Below are 19,199 nucleotides of genomic sequence, written 5' to 3' on the forward strand. Positions count from 1 at the left end.
CAAAAACCGATACTTCTGCCACACACAAGTTAAACTTAACCGGTAGTAAAGAAACGACCCCACACAACTCTTTAACACAAACGAAATGTTTACTGAACGTAAGGGCAGAGACAAATACTGTACAACACATCCCTTTTTTATGATATTGATATTCCAATTCCTTAACCAAATGAAATACACTGTATAAATGAAATAATTCCCTTTCAAATTATATTAAACAACCCAACTTATGTTATCACCTTTTGGTAAGTGACTCACTAATATACACTCCAAAACACGTTATATAAATCCACTAAACATACAATATTCACACATGGGCCCCACACACACTCACATTCACACTTGTTGCAGGCCTGTTTGCTGCTTACGCCGGACGATGGAGAAAAATCTTCTTCTCCCCAGTAAGAGCACAAAAGTCTGACTTACAGTTCCGTTGCTCGGTAGGTCGCCATTCACCATTCCCACACTAAATCCACTCCCTGCGGACCCGATGCTGTCTCTGCTACAGCGCGTTAGCCAGTCACTGTCCAGCTCTCCGACAGTCCATAGCAGCTGCCTCCGTGGTGCAGCCAAGCAGTCCGGGCTAGCCTTTAGCCTCGGCGGTCATGGCTGGAAACACAGTTTTCCACGGACGGTGGTGCGACCGTTGAAACAAAAAGTCACTTCACCCACACTTTGTTGCGAAGCTCTCACACGGTTAGCTTTCTAGTCACACATTCTTTTGTGCTAGTTAACCTCAGTAAAACTAGCCGAGTCTCTCACTTTGGTTCAGCTAACCTCGTGCATCTCTCCATGCCGTTCTCTTCTGTGAACTGTGAACACCTTATGTGGCGTTCAAGTCCATGGGAATTATGATTATCTACTCCCAAATTCCTATCCGGGCTACATAAGTATCGGTTCATGGTATCGGTTAACTTTTACGAGTAGGAGTACGCACACATTTTACAGTATCGGCCCCGATACCCGATACCAGTATCGGGATCGGTGCATCCCTAGTCTTGACACTAGCATTCTACTGGAGATTATGTATCGGAATTTCAGGAGCAGGACCACGCCTCCAAACACGCTCCTTCCGGATGTCATCTATATAGGTTCCCTCAGTTCTGCAAGCTGATCATTCTCGTTTACGTGGCCCACCCTCCCTCCCTCATTGTTCTCCATTCTTTAACTTCTTCACTTCTATTTAGTACATGGGGATCTGCCAGGCCCGGGAGCCATTGCCAGTCCCCTTCGAGGCCTTCCCTAAACCGCAGCTCAATTCATGTCAAAGCATTCACTTTTACCTACTAAAACGCTGTCAAACCTAGATGAGGACGTGGGCCCAGCTAGTGAAGTGCTGTCTAAAGCTGGGCATACACTGTGCGATTTTTGACCCGTTTTGAGATGGTTTTTCAGTCGTGCGACCATTTTGGGGATCTGACCGAGTTTCGCCTTAATCGCGTGTCGTGCATCGTGTAGTATACATGGGGTAATGAGAAGTGATTAACACCTCACGACCAGCTCCCGATCAGGAATCGTATGGTCACAAGAAAATCAAACCTGTTTGAAATCCTGGTCGCCCCTCATAAGGGTATCACACTCTTGAAGCAGTGCCACGAGCCGATTTAACGCAACCTCAAGACTGCGCATGTGCAAACACAGAAATGGGAGTGAAAAAGACGGAGTAGCAAGGCAGTGCAGCGTGTGATCTAGACACAAGCGATGGAGGCCCAACTTGTAGAACTTTGGCAAGCTCATCTGAGCCTTTTCGATGTGGCCTCACAAAATTATCATGACTGCAACAACCGTGAAAAGAGTTGGATGGACATTTGTAAATGACCACGGCCGACCCGACTAGTGATGGGAATTCCGGCTCTTTTTAGAGAACCGGCTCTTTCACCTCGGCTCCCTAAAAAGAGCCGGCTCTTTCGGCTCCCAACCGGCTCTTCAGGTTTTTTTGTTGCTTTAATTAATTTATTATTAACAATAATATAAAATGCAAGTCTATCACACATCTGTTTGACCATCACCAGTTAATTTGCGATGCCAGTTAATCTGGAACACCGGTTCCTCTACTGCACAGTGTGAAGAGGGAAAGACAGTACACGTAGTCAGTTTAGACCTTACAACCACACCCATGTTTTCTTTTACCTGAAATTCAGTACTGTTGGAACTGTGGACAGTCCTGTGCTACAATTAGAGATAAGGGCTGTTTGCTTATCATGGGGGTTCAAAACTTTTTTGTCCCGATCCGGCTAAAAACGTGTGGCTGCATCTTACTTGTGCTGGCTGTGTTTGTCCTAATCTTAATGGTATATGTCACGGACATTCTGGAGGTAAGGATTTGTTTTTTATGTATTTATATAAGACAAGACACGGGAATGGGACACATACATATGCAGATTAAGATGAGTGTATGTGTGTTACCCAGCTGCGTCTACGTGCTCAGGTCAGTGCAGTGAGAAAGTTGCTATTTTTAAAGGCGTGAGAAGATAGAAAAACAATAAGAAAAAGACAGCAACCCCACTACATAGACTCTTTCATCTTTCAGACATAAGTTTCCTTTCATTGTGTGCTTGAATTAATTGTAAACAAAAAAAGTAAAGTAAATAAAACTATGAAGAGCTCAAACTATGCTTCCTGTTAGCAAAAGACAAAGACAAAAATTACAGTGCAGAGTTTGTATTTCAAAGGTTGAGAAGTTTTTACTTTTAGCTGATTTTTTTGCAGGATTTTCAATAAACTGTTCATTATGTGGGATTCACAGTAGTACTACTACTATCAAAACATCAGTGCCAACATTAGTCCCCTCTCAGGATGAATTTTTCATTATACAATGTCAACAACATTTATGTGATGCATTTTTGTTCACTGCCAGACTCCCACAAGTTTCAAGTTTCACAATAAAGTGAACAACACCAAAATCATCCATCCACCCACCATTTCCAATGTTGCTCCACCTGTTGGCGTGTGGTACAACTTCTGCAAGCTAAAACCACTCTCCCCTAAGGAAGCCTTTGAAGAAGACCTCTTGCTACAGTCCATCGCTTGGCCTGACACTCCACCTTTACAATCTCTTTCCCTGAGAAAGTCCAGTGACCCAGCCCACAGCACCTTCACCATTCTCGGAAGGATGGGAGGAGGACAGTGGCAAATAGGGGATAAGATGGAGGTTATTATTAAAATGTATGATTTCCAGGGCCGTCCAAAGAACTGTGGGGGAGACGTCATAGTCGCTCGCCTACACAACCCAGCTCTTGGTGCAGGTGTAGCAGGGAAAGTAGTGGATCATCTCAATGGCTCCTACTCTGCCGTATTCTCTTTACTCTGGGAAGGAAGTGCACAAGTTGAGGTAATACTAAATTTCATCACGTTAAATGCGATTGTAACTGTGGTAGATTTGTGATTTTTTTCAAATTCCCATCTTTTTTTCAAAATTAAACAAATGAAGGTATACATTTCTTCATCTACATAGTATAAAATGATGCATTCCTCTGTCTCTGAGTAATGCTGTGCTGAAAAACACTTTGAAAGAGAACACGTGTTTTTTCTTTGTCTCCCCCTTTTCCTCTTCGAGCTGCTTCCTTTAGGGATTGGCACAGCAAATCATCTGCTTCCTTCTCTCCCTATTCCTTGCATCCTCCTGTCACAAATCACCTCATCAACTCAAGATTTTGTTGAAGTTGTCTACCTGTAATGGCACTTAAATTATTTGCATTAAAACCCTGTCTCGTCTACTCTCTTGTCTACTATTTCATCCAGTTTACCCCAGAAATTTCTTTCTCTTCTGACATCCAACTTGTTGGGCAACATTCAACATCACCCGTTTGATTTAAAACTTTAAACTCCTAATCCTACTGGACAAACTCTTCATCTCCACATAGGGCTGGGTGTCTCCTAAGAAATGATGATTAAAAGATGATTAAATAAAACCTTGCTTTCATGTGAAATATTTTGTTTGAGTCTGCTTTTGGGTCCAGCTCTTTGCTCTCTTGCCATCTCGGCCTTTTGTGACCATGCTACTCCTCTTTTCAACAATGTAGTTTTCCTTCATCCTTGGGCTATATCTGTTGGGCTGTCATCATCTGTAATGCTGTCACTTGAGTTTTCCTCAACATTTTCTGTTGCCATTTCATCTTTTATCTCACTTTCGCTTCTAATGTGCTCACATGTTGGCATGCACAGCTGTTGCAGCACAAGCATTAGCACATATGCTGCTGCTGGCTGCTCACACTGCATGCGTCACCTAACATTACATAGCTGTTAGTCTATTTCTGCTACATGACTGGTTTGATGTGGCAGTATTCTCATTGTCATTGTGTTTGTCAAAGCATCGATGAAATTAGTTTGGTTGACTTTATATTACTCATGACACATATTCATGTCAAAAAGTTATTTTTGCGATAATTATTTTTATTGTTTTGTCGCCCAGCCCCACCTCCACAAAACTGATCCTATTTAGTAATTCAGTAATTCTACATTTCGGTATGAGAGTTTGACGCTACCTACAGTGCTCCTAGGGTTGTGTCTCTTCCACCTGGTCTCTTGCAGGTGCAGTAAATATACCTAATGTCTATATCTTTAGGAACTTTTTTGTATTAGTATTGTATTTGTATTTTTGCACCTTGAGAACTGTTAGCTGTAAAGTTTTGCATGCCTCAACATGCAGTATGTCCTTATAATTTTGATGACACTGGAGTGAAACAAAAACCCTATCTCTAGCAGATGAATGGTATCTGAAAGTCATGTAATTAAGAAATAGGAAAAAATCAAGAAAGACCTGACAGATCTAATGAAGTATCAAATCTGTCAAGGCTAAGTCTCGGGCCTTGATTCAAACTGCAGTCAACAAAGACTTGAAATATCTGTACAAAGAATTAACACTGATCCAAACTGCAAAGCAAAAACAGAAAACAAGAGGAGCAAAACTACACTACCACACTGCAACAATCTGGCATCAATCATATCAGCAGCCACATCCTGAACATTAAAATGTTACTAATATCCAAATCGATGAGTAGTACATTTTTAATGAAGGTTTAAACTATCTTTCAAAAATGATAGAAGTTAAACTGGTCAGACCAGGACTTCCACTTTGCTGTACGTGGCATTTTTCAGCCCGAGACCTTGTCATTTGGTTCTATTAAACCCCGATTCTTTTGTCCCCATGATAGAACAGAGAAAACCCGACTCATAGTGGTCAAAACATTTTATATTTCTTTTTATTCAATCATCTTCTGGAAGAGAGAGTCCTGCACAGCCCCAAAAGCCAGTTGCAGAAACTCTAACACTACAAGCTCAACATGTGTCTCATATAGTGTTATTTTGTACTCCAGACGTCACACAGTTTGGATACAAACATTCCTTATATGATTTGATTTGATTTGATATACCTTTATTAGTCCCACAAGGGGAAATTTCATGTTAAGGCTGCCGACCTATTGCACGCAATGGCGGCGCCATCTTACCCTCCGACCATACATACATTACACAAACATCACATGGGGAAGACAGGTCAGAGAGGTATAACAATGGAAAATGCACCACATGAGGAAAGATAAGGAGAAAAAAAATAACTCCTCCCAGACTGAGCTCCAACAGGGAGATCAGTTTGAGAACAGAAAAAAAACACCTCTGCACATAGCACATGAAAAAACTCTTAATACACCAAAGAAACACATGACAAGCAACAGGGGCGGGTAAAGGGTGAGAGACAGCCGATGTAGACAGTACATCTGGGCCTGCAGCCTATGCGCTGGTCTCCATGATCCACCGTCAGCATCAGAAGGGAATAAGCGTCGAAGGCGTTTGGAGGGGGGAGGGGGGGGAGTGTATGTCTGCATGTGTATATATGTCTGTGTGCGTGTATGTGTCCAGAGTTCAGCTGAGACAGTGTCCTTCGCCCTGCCAGGCTAATTAAACAGTCTTCCAGCCAACCCAGGTGGGCTTGCATAGAATGGGAAGAACAGTCTAAACACAGTCGTTATCAGGGTGTGACCGCAGCTGCCGCCGAAGGGGTATCCGCATGAAGTGATGGTGGTATTTTACTTTAGTGCAAACAACTCATATGAATTTCAAAGCTGTTCTAACAGTCCAACACTGGTCTCTCAATCTCCCGTTGGAGAGCCGTGAGCTTCTTCATGATGTTATCAAACTTACGCTCCGTGATGTTGTCATTCCTGAGCTCAAAGAGCCGATTTCTGAGAACTCACGACCGCAGTGAGCTTCTCCAAGATGTCATCCAGTTTGCACTCAGAGGTCTCGTTCTGAGTATTCACGGCAGCCGTAAGCTTCTCCAAGATCTTATCCGTGCTGCACTCAATGAGCCCATTTTGAGAAACTCACACCTCGTCCCATCGTTTCAATCCCAGCGGGCAGCCTTGTGGGGGTTTGAACAGCTGATTCCGCTTCCTTAATTCTTCGATAAGCCAGGGCCAAGCCAGCTCCAATCAGCAAGAACCCTGTTATCATGGTTCCGAATAGGTAGATATCTTCAGCACTCAGGCTCACCCGAGCCCAGACTTCTTGTTGAGAAAGGGGTGTCAATTGCATTCAGGGACCAGTTGATCAAATCCATAATTCTCTTTTAGGTTTTAGAGAACAGACTGTGAGAGAGTGTTCCAGGGAAAAGTAATACAAAAAATACGAGACTAGACAAGGACACAGGAGGCTAAGCAGGGAAGCTAAGGGAGGGGAGGAGGAGGAGAGGAGAAAAGTGCGACCGCCTTCGTCAAGAGCAAGAGCAGACAATATGGTACAAGTTCCTCTTTTCTGTCTGGTTTCCTGTATTTATTAATATACTTGTATAGCTTGTGGAATTACAGGGATTATTTTACATAACCATCATCTTTATCATTCCATTAATTATCATTTCATCCAAGCATTTATTGAAGTTGCTGGCATTATGTTATAATTTGTATTACAGGGGTTATCATAATCACATATTAACATGTTTAGTCTGAGCAAAGGCCTGAATGTATTCAGCTTCTTGTTGCATTTGAGTTTGCCTAGTAACAGGTGACAGAAGGAGAGGTCCAGTCCATGGTGACCTCAAAGGCCTGAGATCATCACCATATTCGGAAGAGGATGCCAGAAAGAGGAACCTCTGTGTTTGCATTTAATTCTTAAAATACATGAATGTGCTGTACATGCAAATTATGTGCTTGTAAACGCATGAGGGGGCGTCATAATACCCTGATGTTATAAAAGCAAATTGAAATGTATTTTTAGGTGGAGATCCACGCCAATTGTGTGCAGTAATGGTCTCCCCGCACGTGTGTTCATTAAAATCAACTGTTTGACCAACTCGCTTATACTATGGTTGTTTTGTTCTCACCCTCAATATTCTGATCACGCGACAAGCTCTACACTAACTTCCTGTTTTTCAGTCTGGCTGAGCACTTAGTTTATGAGTCAAAAGTGGCCTTGCTTTACAAACCTTCATTTTTAAAGTACATAAAACAATATAATAAGAAAATAAGCACTAAGGATATATTAATTACATGACAGTTCAGCCCCGTTTCTATCTGGCTATGCTATTGTCTTGGTTGGCAGGTGACAAGTCAAATCCACTATTATCATTTTTACTGAATGTTCATCTACTATATATGATTCACTCCACCATTTCATCCTCAAAATCTCAAAGTAGACTTTGTTGGTCTTTACTGCTACTACCTCAAATGAACCAGAAAAATTGTATGTCCACCTTGATAAAATTTATCTGAACTGACAAACTGATTCTCTTTCCTACCAGGTAATACTGGTTCACCCCAGTGAGGCAGTCACAGTGCTGGGCAGACTCACCAGAGAACAGCCAGATAGAGTTTTTTTCAAAAGCCAGTTCCGCTCAGGGAGGGTCAGTGAAACTACCACCTGTAATGTATGTTTGCGTCCATCCCGGCAGCCTGTGTGCAACTACACTGAGCTGCATACAGGTCAGCAGTGGTTCTGCTACAAGCCAGAGAAGCTCAGTTGTGATGCCAGGATCAGTCACTCCAGGGGGGGATTTACACAAAACATCACCGCCATGGAGAACAAGCTGTTTCAAAGGTATGCATTATCTATTTTGTATGTCTGTAGTGAGAGGTTGAGGGAGTTATAAACAGTAGTAATATCTGCAATATAGTAATAATAGTATAATAATAATAGTAATATCTGTGTACCTGGATCCTGTCTTCTAAAATAACATTTTTAAGCTACTTTACAGAGTAATAGACAATAAGCAATTCTTCACTGATACTCTTGGTAGTGGCCACCCAGCAAATGTTAACCCAAAAGAGAAATATTGGCCTCTTTAGCTGCTCATTCATTGTGTTCACCATCTGTCAGTCAGCCAATAAATTTCTTAAGCGACCACATTAAATAGATTTTGATAGTCACTGGTGTCTAGCCAGGGCGCTCTTTGATTAAAACTGTTCCCTACTCTGATGAGTTATCCAAGTGAACTGAATAAAATTTTAAAGATGAAATTTGTCATAAAAAAAGAGGTCTTTCTTCTCAAATTTAGACACTACAAAAATACTACTAACTATTTTCATTTTTTATTTGTTTTTAATTAAAAGTTTAAATGTATTAAAATTGCAACATCATGGAAGACAAATTTAAACAATCATATGATGAAATTAGCATATCAAAGCATTGTTTCAAGCCAAAGACTTAAAAACAAAATCACCATGACCTCGTCATTGTCACGGCCGGGATAGCCGGCGTGTTTCCAGAGTGGACCCAAAAGAACCCAAAAGCAGAAGACTAACATATAATGAATAATGAAATTTATTATTATTATTTTAAAAAAAAATTATCATTTGTGCTTTATCTCAGTGGTGTCAACTTAAAAGTCTCCATCCAAGCTTCAGGACTTGCCAACATCACTGTACTGCAGCAAAAGAAAGGTAAAGGCCAATTTCTACCAGCATTATAAATTACTCAATAAGTAAATTGAAAGTGAATTTTCTGTTGGCTGTTAATGATATACAAACATTTGTAAATCATTTCTATCTTGTTTAGATAGTGTAGATACATGTGGCAATTTTCATGGTTCCTGGCTTTCACAGATTTGGGGGTTTTTCTTTAGCTTTGCATTTTGTGACTATCCATGTGTCTTGGTCCTGGGTCTCTGACTCAGCATTTACTGTGTTTAGTCTTTGTATTCTTGTTCATGTTTGCATTCACAGTGTGAGTTTCATTATTCCAGGATTTGGTACTCATTGTAGTCAAATTCGCATTCTCAGGTCTCCTTAGATTTGTTCTCCGGTTTTGTCATGAATCGCTGTGTGGCAGGCAGGAATTGGACCCAAAATGCAGGCTCTTAGACACAAGGGATGAACTCAAAACCACAGCTTTATTCACGGGCTGGGAAAGCATACAAAGTAAACTAAACTGGGGAATAACACACTAAACTTACAGGGAGACACCAGGAGACCCACACAGCATGAGGGACGACGCGACACTGACTCAGAGAAACACAGGGCTTAAATACACTGGGAAGTAACGAGGGGAATGAGACACAGAAGGAGGGCACAGCTGGGAGAAATCAGGACTGACGAGACAAGGAAGCAAAGCAGGACACATTCACATAAGACACGGACCCTCAAAGTAAAACAGGAAGTATGACACAGAGACGCGAACTTGGCACAGTGGAGACAGCAACTAAGAAACAGAGACAAACCATGAGACAGAGGACTCTAAGAACCGAAAGACACAGAGGGAAACTCAAACATGCAGACAGACTTACACAGAACAGAGGAGACACAGAGAAACACGAAGGGCAAGGGATCGAAACTAGCAACGATAGAATAACTCACACGAGTACAATACTACAAAATCACAAAGAACTAAACATGCTGGGTCAGGGGACCCAGGACCCTGACAGGTTTTTAGTTTGCTTATAATTTCTCTTGTTTCTGTTGTTTTATGTTCCTCATGCAGACACATGTAACAGATGGATTTAGCTTCTGGTTCTGGAAAATTCAGTTCTATTCAATTTTATTTATGCAGTGCCAAAGGCACTTTATATTCTAAGGCTAAGACCCTACAATAATAGAGAAAACCCAAACAATGGGACAACCCCCTATATGAGCAAGCACACAGTAGGAAGGAAACGCTTTCTTTTAAAAGTTAGAAACCAGAATTAGGGTTAGGGAGGGGCAGCAAAAGGCACACTGGAGAGCCAGAGATTACTAATAACTAATGATTAAATGCAGAGTGGTGTAAAAGCACATAAAAAGTTAACAGAGGTGAGTAAAGATGAAATGATTAGTCCATGATGGGACACCCGCAGCAGTCTAGGCCTATTTCAGCATAATTAAAGGAGGGTTCAGGGTCACTTGTTCCAGCCTAACTGTAAACTTTATCAAAAAGGAAAGTTTTAAGCCTAATCTTAAAAGTATGATGAATTGGGGAAATACCTGAAACCTGCATTCTTTCTAGGGGACAGCAAGTCCTATAAGTGCACAAGAAAGATGAATCATTTGCACAAAAGTCTATGGGGAAAATCAATATCCTCATTTATTAATGCTCCATTGTGTATGTAGATTCCTGAGAGTATTGTCTTGATGCATGCTCAATCATCCAGGTAAGTAAATCCCCAAAAGTATATTCTGTTCATCTGGACGTAGTGTTTTCAGTGGGAGAAACGTTTCGTCACTCATCCAAGTGACTTCTTCAGTCTCAGCTGACTGCAGGTTTCCCCAATCTTATAAACAGAACATTTGCCTAATGATACTAGATCCACTGAAGGAACAATGGTTTGGGAGGTCAGTTCCTTCATCATAATTATGCAAATTCTCATGACCATTGATCAACAACCACTGTCCAAAGACCACTGATCAGTGGCCATGAGTATCATTCAAAGAGAATTGGGGAATGAGGTATATTTCCATACCTAATTCAGTTACCTCACCTAAGATGAACAGCTTCAAAGAGGCTGGGATACAGTAAGTTAACCATGCAGATAGGTTTTCATATGTGCTCTGTCAGAATATCTACATAGACACACAAGACCATATAGCATGCATTTGAGTATCTTTGTGTATCAAATCTTCTGAAAGATCTCGCTTCCACTTTGCCCCTGGGAGAGAAATCAAATCTTTCAGTTTTTACCAATTATTTATGCATTATTGAGGACAGATTTTGTGGTACATAATTTTTAAATTTATCTTACCCATGGAGGTACCGTGTTCACCACTTCTTTTTGTTTGAAGGATTTAAGTTTGGCAAGAATTATTCTAGGTCTGTGTCGTCTTGTCACTTCCCTCCCAGATGGTGGACAGTGAGTGAACAGTGAATTCCATTGTTTTATTATAATAGGATGCCACCTGTGCAACATGTCAAATTGTGAAATTTCTTTACTACAAAATATTCCACAGTGAGCTGTTAATGGTATTATAACAAAAGTTGAAGTGACTGACTTCCATGGTTGAGGAACTGCATCCAAGCCTTACGTCACTAAACAAGTGCAATTCAATGTGTGGGATGGACTGGTGTAAAGGGATGGAGTGGTGTGTGTTTGGTGTGTGTATATACAGTATGTTGATTTTTGTTTGTTTGTTTGTTTGTTTGTTTTTTGTTTTGTTTTGTACCTTTCAGGTCAGATCTCAAGGCAGCCAGAGGTGAGTCTGGAGTCTGGTCCCTCTGGCTATTACTACCAGGGTGTGTGGCGAGCTTTAGGTGGCACCACAGTTTGGCAGTTTAACACTTCCTCAGCCATTACTCAGTGTCTGAGAGGAAAGGTGATTAAAATGTACGGAGACTCCACCATCAGGCAGTGGTTTGAATACTTTAATGGAGCAATATCAGGTAGATACATGCAAAACCTTTTTTGCACCAATTTGATTTTCTGTACTTTACTTATTCCTTCTGTAATACTTTCAGGTCTCAAGGAGTTTAACCTACATAGCCCTAAGCAAACTGGACCTTTTATTGCCCTGGACTACCCAAATAACATCTTCCTGATGTACCGTTGCCATGGTCCTCCTATCCGGTTTATGAATGTCCCTATCAGCGAGGTGCATTATATTGCCAATGAGCTAGACAATGTGATTGGAGGCAGCAACACAGTTGTAGTTCTTGGCATTTGGTCACACTTCAGCACTTTCCCCATTGAAGTCTACATCCGACGGCTGCAGAGCATCCGCAGTGCAGTGGTGCGCCTGTTGTCCAGGGCTCCAGAAACACTGGTTGTCATTAGGACTGCAAATCCCAAAGCTTTGAACCTCTATGAGACACTTACTAATAGTGACTGGTACTCACTGCAGAGGGACAAGGTGCTCAGGGCCATGTTCAAAGGATTGAATGTCCATCTGGTGGATGCCTGGGAGATGGTTGTGGCCTACAACCTGCCACACAGCCTCCACCCACAACCTCCCATTATCAAGAACATGATTAATGTTCTCTTGTCCTATATATGCCCTCAAAAGGGTGGCTAGATTTATTTTTTAACAGACCAGCCACGTATGAGATGGACTGCATTTTAAAAATCTTTTTAACAGGAATTTGAGGTGGGAAAAAGAACCAAAGCATGATGGGATACAACTATCGAGAGTGGGGTTGGTACATAAAATTCACCAAGCGTAAGCAAATTCCATAATGAAGTCATCTACAAAATACTGATTGGTTTCAGTTACACGATACGGTATTTAATGTCACGTGTCCAGCTGCTTATTTCTGAGAAATAAAGTGCTCACTGCTGCTTTGGCTCCAAAAAAGGTTTTTCGGTACATCTTTGTATTGCAGCTGTTGTTACAGTTTAGTTTGGGAGAAGAATAATGATCAAGATTGAGAAATATATTCATAATCTAAGGTTAGATGGTATAAAAGTACAGACCAGTCAACTTTTAGTTGTTACAGGCTTTTTTCTCTTTTTTGAACTGTTTTGTGCAACTAAGTCACACTACATCTACAGGAACCTGCAAAGCCATGGAGGTTCACCTCTGGTTCACTGGAGAGGTGACAGTGATCTGTTGGAGAGCTAATACTCAATCTGCTTTCCAATTCTGCCAAACCAATACGCAAAATGGAGGACAGGTGCAAGGAGGAGCGTTGAAGCCCATGTTCCACCCATGGTCAGATGCCACTGTCCGCCACCAGAGTTTTGAAGAAATAAAAACACAGAAGAGAACAGAAAACACTGTGGGAAGAAGACACAGCTGAAATTACACATGTCCAATTAACAAATACATTGAAACAGGCAGATGCAGCAACAAGAACTTTACAGAATGCATGGATACATTTACATATATAACAATCAAGAAATAGAAAGAGTGAACACTGAAGGAACAATGTAAATAATATAGTTGGGACTACATTTACTTTGTAGTTTTCATGAGGCACTATAAAGCAGAGGTCCCCAAGCTTTTTTGCGCCACGGACTGGTTTATGTCCGACAATATGTTCACGGACTGGCCTTCAAGGTGTCGTGGATAAATAACAAAATAAAACTAGTACTGGTACCAAAAAAAAGAACATTTATTCATAACACACGGGAAAAGACCCAGGGAAACAGAGTTAACGATAAAAACGAAAAAAACTTTGAAAACCATATATTTCATACCCGAGCCTCAACTCTCGCGGCAAATGAGAGCAGGTACACGGATTCCACACAAAGACGTAAACACAGAGCGGACCCGACGCATCAGAATCAGCTTTCTCTTTCTCGATGAGCTCCGACGGCCCGTAGACGGACACGCTGTCGGAGCTCACCGATTCTGATGCGTCGGGTCTGCTCTGTGTTTACGTCTTTTTGCGCTGATTCTGAGCTGCAGGTTTTGTCTCTCCAACCAAAATTCGCCGAGCCAGCAGCAGCAAAAGAAGCAGCAAACTACGCTTCACATTGGATCAATGTCGTCATGAATTCCCTCTGACTTTTGCTGTTTTGCTTCCACCACGATAAAAATCACACTTCATGCACAGCTCTCTTTCTCTCTCTCTTTCTGTGTACTTCAAGAACAGTTTCCCGTCTCAAATCTCTGTTTTCTGCATTATTCATTGGCTTATTACCCACCAGTCTACCATTTTTTTACTGCGCTGTCGGCCGCTGTCTTTTTCTTTCTTTTCTTTTCTTTTTTTTTTTTTTTACTTAAATGACCTCGGACAAGAAAGCCTAATTTCTGCTGTTCAATACTGAAGAAATTTAAACTTTTTAAGATTATGCAAAATTGCAGAATATTGCAGAATATTTTTAAGGTTATCTGCTATAAAAAGCCAGTCCAGAAAAATCTCCTTCATGTTTTTCTGTTTTATTCTCAGTTACTTTCACACAAAGGCATCTGCTGTGATGTTCACAATTCTGATGAAGTCTCACATGTATCAGTACTGATAAATGATCAGAATTATAATATTTCTGACTGTCTGAGGTAAAATTTAATCGAATCAAACTTTTTGAAGTTAGGCGCACTGGTGCAACCGTGGCAAAAAGTTAGTCTAGAGCCCTGAGCACTGTAATTTTATTATTATCATTGGATTTGTGTTTTGCCGTATGGACTGTCTATCAGTTGAAATAAACAGCTCTTGTCTTGTTTGCTGCACAGTAGAAAGGATGGCTCTTTCCAACTTCTTTCAGATGTGTCGCTATCGTCAAATATAAAATGACCTTATTTTTTTCCTAAAGTGGTATATTTTTTTCAGTTTATGACATTTGCAAATAATTTCAGTATGTTTTCATTTACCTTTTGTACTGCATCTCAACATTTTTGATAAAAGAGAAGTATGTTTGTTAATGCCTACTGAGTTCACTAGTTTGTTGGAGGCGTAGACCAGGGTAAGCCCATCCGTTAAGACGGCAGTCGTTGAAAGTTCAGTCTCACTTGTGGCTGAGGTTTTTGCTGTTTTGGTAAGAATCTAAAGCTACAGTCTGAAGTCTAATAGTAGTGACAGTCATGAATCAAACGGATGAACATGAGCCAAATTTCATCCAAACATCTCATGTAAAGACAATCAAAAACCACACGAAATGGAGGATTGCCAAAGTCAGCAGGATTCCCTGCTAGTCACTTAATAACAGACATTACACAGTCTATTCAGTAGTATTAAGGATATTTAAGCCTAGTCCAAAGATAGTTGAAGAATGATATCTATGAATCTCACATACTAATAACACAAGAATGTAATCTGACTACTCTGTGATAATATCTAAATGTAATATCTGTCTTTCTGATAGCTATAACAGGATGTCCAACAACGAGGTTTGACCGCAGACTTAAAGTTTGGCCACACGTTGACAAACTCTACTTCACGTGTGAGGATGGTGTCAAGAGGAGAAATATTTTACTGCTATTATTTGCTGCTATTTCTATAATCATCATTAACATTTCATTATTAATAGTGATGTTGCATTTAGATGCATTCAGATGTTCAAATATATTGGTATCATATTAGTCTTTATTACAGGTCCAAGAAGAACCACTTTAAACTGTTGAGTTGAATTTATAATTTTAAAGGCTTTTGAGTGTTTTTATATTCTTACACTGGAGTCTTCAGTGGGTGAGAAGACTGAGCTGCAGCGACAGGAAGTACATGTTTTTGAAGTTGCAGGCTCTTGCAGAAGTGAAACCGAAAGCAGAGCCTGTGTGTATGTACAGACATACACACATATAGTTTCAGTTGTGCTGGCCTTCTGTTCTGGTGAAAGGGCAGAAGGGCAGCGGGTGAGATGAGAGAGCATTTAAGGGCGAGACACCCATAAACACACATACAGACACATATAGTGAGAGAGGTCATGACACGTACGCAGTACACAGCACGCACGCGCCCCCGCACGTGCACGCACACACAAATTAGATAGACTCATTTAGTAGGTAAGAGTGAATGATGTTTTGCTTATGGCTGCAAAGTCGAGGTGTACGTGGTAGTCTGTTCCAGGAAGTACACCCGATGTCCCAGAAGATAAGCGACAGCGGAGGCGAGCGTCCGAGGATGGAGACAGGAAGCACCTGGCTTCGACGCGAAGAAGATGTTCTGTTTTAAACTATGTTAAAAGTCATTGTGGTTTTGAGTTGACGTATGCTGTATTAAATCTGCCTGGCAACAGAAAAGGGGGCTGTACTATCTTAACCCTATAAAACCATGGTCTGACGATTGTAAAGCAGTTCAATACTGAATCTGAACAGTATTGGCTCCGCATATGTGTATTCATTAAAATGCCGTCTAATTTGCACCCGGCTGGATCTGTGGTTATTTTTGGATTCCCCCTCAATATTCTGAACCTTAACAATGGTTACAAACCTCTCACCAAAGGCTGGTGGGGTGAAGCCACATGTGTGGACGGTGTTTGGTCTGGAGTTGAAAGCTGTATCGGTAATTAAAGTATCTTCTGTTATTAGCATGAAGCAAACACAGTGACTTGTTCAATACCAATGTCAAGATGGGGAGTATAAGATGTTTAGGTAGAAAAAAATATATTTTGGAATCTTTTTAAAACATTTTTTAACATTTAAGTTTTACCTGCAGTGTGTTTAAGAAAATTGGTGTGAAAATATTTTCTGTAATATCTTACAATAAGTGCATTCATACAGAGTTTCTTCCACTGCTTATTCTGATCACATTTTTAAATGGAGGAATGGATTTCATCCATCTGTAATATTTTGCCTGATTGTTTGTAATCATATCCACTTTAGAGGAACAAACGTGTGGAGAAGCTCCTGTGATTCCTAATGGGGAAGGGACTCTAGGGAGTACTGAACGACACGGACAGTCCCAAGAAATTATATCGATTGTTTGCAATGAAGGATACTCTGCTAAGATTGAGGAATTAACCTGTCGTGACGGATGATGGGATTTAAATGGATCACTTGATGATATCTGTAGATGTGAGTCACCTCAAGCATTATTTTAATGCTTGTTTTTATGAAAAGATTACAGAGTGTAAATTAACAGTGTACATGCTGTCATGTCTTACAGCTAATCATGATAACTGCAGGCCTCCGCCCAAAGTTGAGAATGCTGTTATTACAACTCCTTATCAGAAGCAATACCCATCTGGCTCTGAAGTAACTTATCAGTGCTTTGACAATTACATTACGGAAGGAAAAGCTACAATTAACTGCATAGCTGGGGAATGGAAGGAGCTCACCATTAAGTGTTTACGTACATACATGACATAAATAAATAAAAACATTACATCATCAAAAAAACCTGTAAGAACTGGGCATTAATTTCAGTTTCATTGCAGCAATGAGAAACTGGAAATGACTAAAAAGCAGTGAGTGTTTAGAAGCTAGGTGTTGGGAGTATCCTGTACTAATTCTAGCAAAGATTATTTTTAATTTTGTTTTATTTATTAGCAGCACGGTGGCACGGTGGTTAGCACTGTTGCCGCACAGCAAGAAGGTCCTGAGTTCAATTCCGACATCAGGCCGGGGTCTTTCTGTGTGGAGTTTGCATGTTCTCCCCGTGTTTGCGTGGGTTCTCTCCGGGTACTCCGGCTTCCTCCCACCGTCCAAAGACATGCAACTTGTGGGGATAGGTTAATTGGAAAATCCAAATTGCCACTAGGTGTGAATGTGCGAGTGAATGGTTGTTTGTCCCTGTGTGTTGGCCCTGCGACAGACTGGCGGCCTGTCCAGGGTGTACCCCGCCTCTTGCCCTATGACAGCTGGGATAGGCTCCAGCGCCCCCCGCGACCCTGAAAAGGATAAGCGAATGGATGGATGGATTTATTTATTACAGTTACACAGACTGAAATCTTTTACCACATGATTATATGCATGCTGTGAAAATGTCTCAGGGACACTGGCACCCTTCCAGCTCACAAACACAGACACACACACAACGTTTTATACTATTAGTAATATATTATTCAAAATTGTATTATTAAATTCCGGTGCATAAAATAATCTAGGCAAGCCTCCAGCTTGCATTGGAACGGTTCGGAGCCGACTGTGAAGCGCTGGGAATGAGAATCACCAACTCCAGATCTGACGCTATGGTCCTCAGCTGGAAAAGGGTGGAGTGCCCACTCTGGGTCAGGGATGAGTTCCTGCCCCAGGTGGAGGAGTTTAAGTATCTCAGGGTCTTGTTCACAACTGAGGGGAGAAGAGAGCAGGAGATCCACAAACGGATTGGTGATGGTGTCCATTGTGTTAAAGAGAGCTGAGGGTAAAAGCGAAGCTCTCAATTTACCAGTCGATCTACGTCCCTACCCTCACCTATGGTCACAAGCTGTGGGTAGTGACCGAAAGAACGAGATCGCGAATACAAGCAGCAAAAATGGGCTTCTTCTTTTACTACTATTACAGTTTGAAAGTAACATGTACTACCACATCATTGAGTTGCGTGTTGTAGCCACACAGTGTTTTGAACAGTAAGTGAGTTGGGAGTTTCTGGATTTTGAATTTAAAATCATAAATAAATCATATTTTCAGGCTGGCCACCCCCACAAAAATCATCTAGTTCCACCAATGGCAAGGATGGATACAAATACTGAATATGTGAAACTGTGTTCACTTTCAAATGAACTCACTATTATAATGTCATATGAATTCAATTCCCTGAAAAATGTAAAAAAGAAAAAAACTGAGATCTGCTACTTGTGAATAAGGGAACAGTCTCTTAAGTAAATTAATAAATGGTTATGGAGTATTATCTACTGGCACTGTGGCAATGCGTCAGAGATGTAATAGTGGTGTGTTAGTCCTACCTACATGCCGAGAGTGAAAAGTTGAAATGATTTCTGATCTTCTGTTTTCAGATGTGGAATAATAAATCTCAGATTGTCTGATCTGGTCCGTTTTCTGCTTTCTTCTACTTCACACTAGAAGTAAAACTCATATGTTCATACAGACATGTTTCCCATATTTTGAAAGTACACTGATCAAAATTAAGAGTGCTTGTGGATTAGATTTATACATTTTAAGTAACAAGATGTCATACATTTATGAAAGTATGGGAAATATGACTAATGCCACTGATTTGTTCCTGTTAACTATGAAGGTTCCTTAAATGAACTTATATGAACATGACAAAAATCATTTTCACTGGTCTGGTTTGCTTACTACTCTTTTAATGTGCTGGAGTCCAACATATTAAGTAACTCTTCACTGGTTATTGTCACAGAATGACTTTTGTTTATGATTACCTAACAGGGTGTGGCTCATTTTTACCCACTGTCACACCTTAACCATTAACCCCTACTGTAGTCCATTTTGTAAATTTCAGTCATTCTAAGTGTGAGTGGAGGATTATCACAGGACTTGTTAATCACAAGTCAGCAGCCAATGACACACTCC

The 19,199-nt window shown here is 40.8% G+C and overlaps 1 protein-coding gene and 1 long non-coding RNA gene across 4 annotated transcripts; both read left to right on the forward strand.

The window, feature by feature from the left end:
- Window positions 1-2,180: 2,180 nt before the first annotated feature.
- On the forward strand, window positions 2,181-12,552 carry LOC100698098 (NXPE family member 3). 3 transcript variants are annotated; one of them, XM_019346378.2, is made up of 6 exons: window positions 2,181-2,315; window positions 2,858-3,331; window positions 7,733-8,028; window positions 8,800-8,870; window positions 11,566-11,775; window positions 11,851-12,552. In XM_019346378.2, the coding sequence occupies exons 1-6, from the start codon at window positions 2,202-2,204 to the stop codon at window positions 12,402-12,404; spliced, it is 1,719 nt and encodes a 572-aa protein (XP_019201923.1). In that variant the 5' UTR covers window positions 2,181-2,201; the 3' UTR covers window positions 12,405-12,552. The 3 variants fall into 3 exon arrangements, with proteins under 3 accessions (XP_019201923.1, XP_019201922.1, XP_019201924.2); XM_019346377.2 differs by having other exon boundaries at window positions 11,566-12,552; XM_019346379.2 differs by having other exon boundaries at window positions 2,211-2,315; window positions 3,179-3,331; window positions 11,566-12,552.
- Window positions 12,553-16,182: 3,630 nt separating this feature from the next.
- Window positions 16,183-17,050, forward strand: LOC109195071 (uncharacterized). The gene is made up of 3 exons (XR_002056745.2): window positions 16,183-16,269; window positions 16,590-16,781; window positions 16,873-17,050. It is a non-coding gene; the product is annotated as an uncharacterized LOC109195071 (long non-coding RNA).
- Window positions 17,051-19,199: the final 2,149 nt, after the last annotated feature.

The sequence above is a fragment of the Oreochromis niloticus genome, linkage group LG17, assembly GCF_001858045.2.
Source record: "Oreochromis niloticus isolate F11D_XX linkage group LG17, O_niloticus_UMD_NMBU, whole genome shotgun sequence".
In the NCBI taxonomy this organism is placed as follows: Eukaryota; Metazoa; Chordata; class Actinopteri; order Cichliformes; family Cichlidae; genus Oreochromis; species Oreochromis niloticus.

Excerpts from the sequence above, each read along its gene's own strand:
- LOC100698098 (XM_019346377.2), top strand. The coding sequence starts at position 2,202 with ATGGGGGTTCAAAACTTTTTTGTCCCGATCCGGCTAAAAACGTGTGGC. Across the intron at positions 2,316-2,857 it reads ATGTCACGGACATTCTGGAG|ACTCCCACAAGTTTCAAGTT; the intron begins GTAAGGATTTGT and ends GTTCACTGCCAG. Across the intron at positions 8,029-8,799 it reads GAGAACAAGCTGTTTCAAAG|TGGTGTCAACTTAAAAGTCT; the intron begins GTATGCATTATC and ends GCTTTATCTCAG.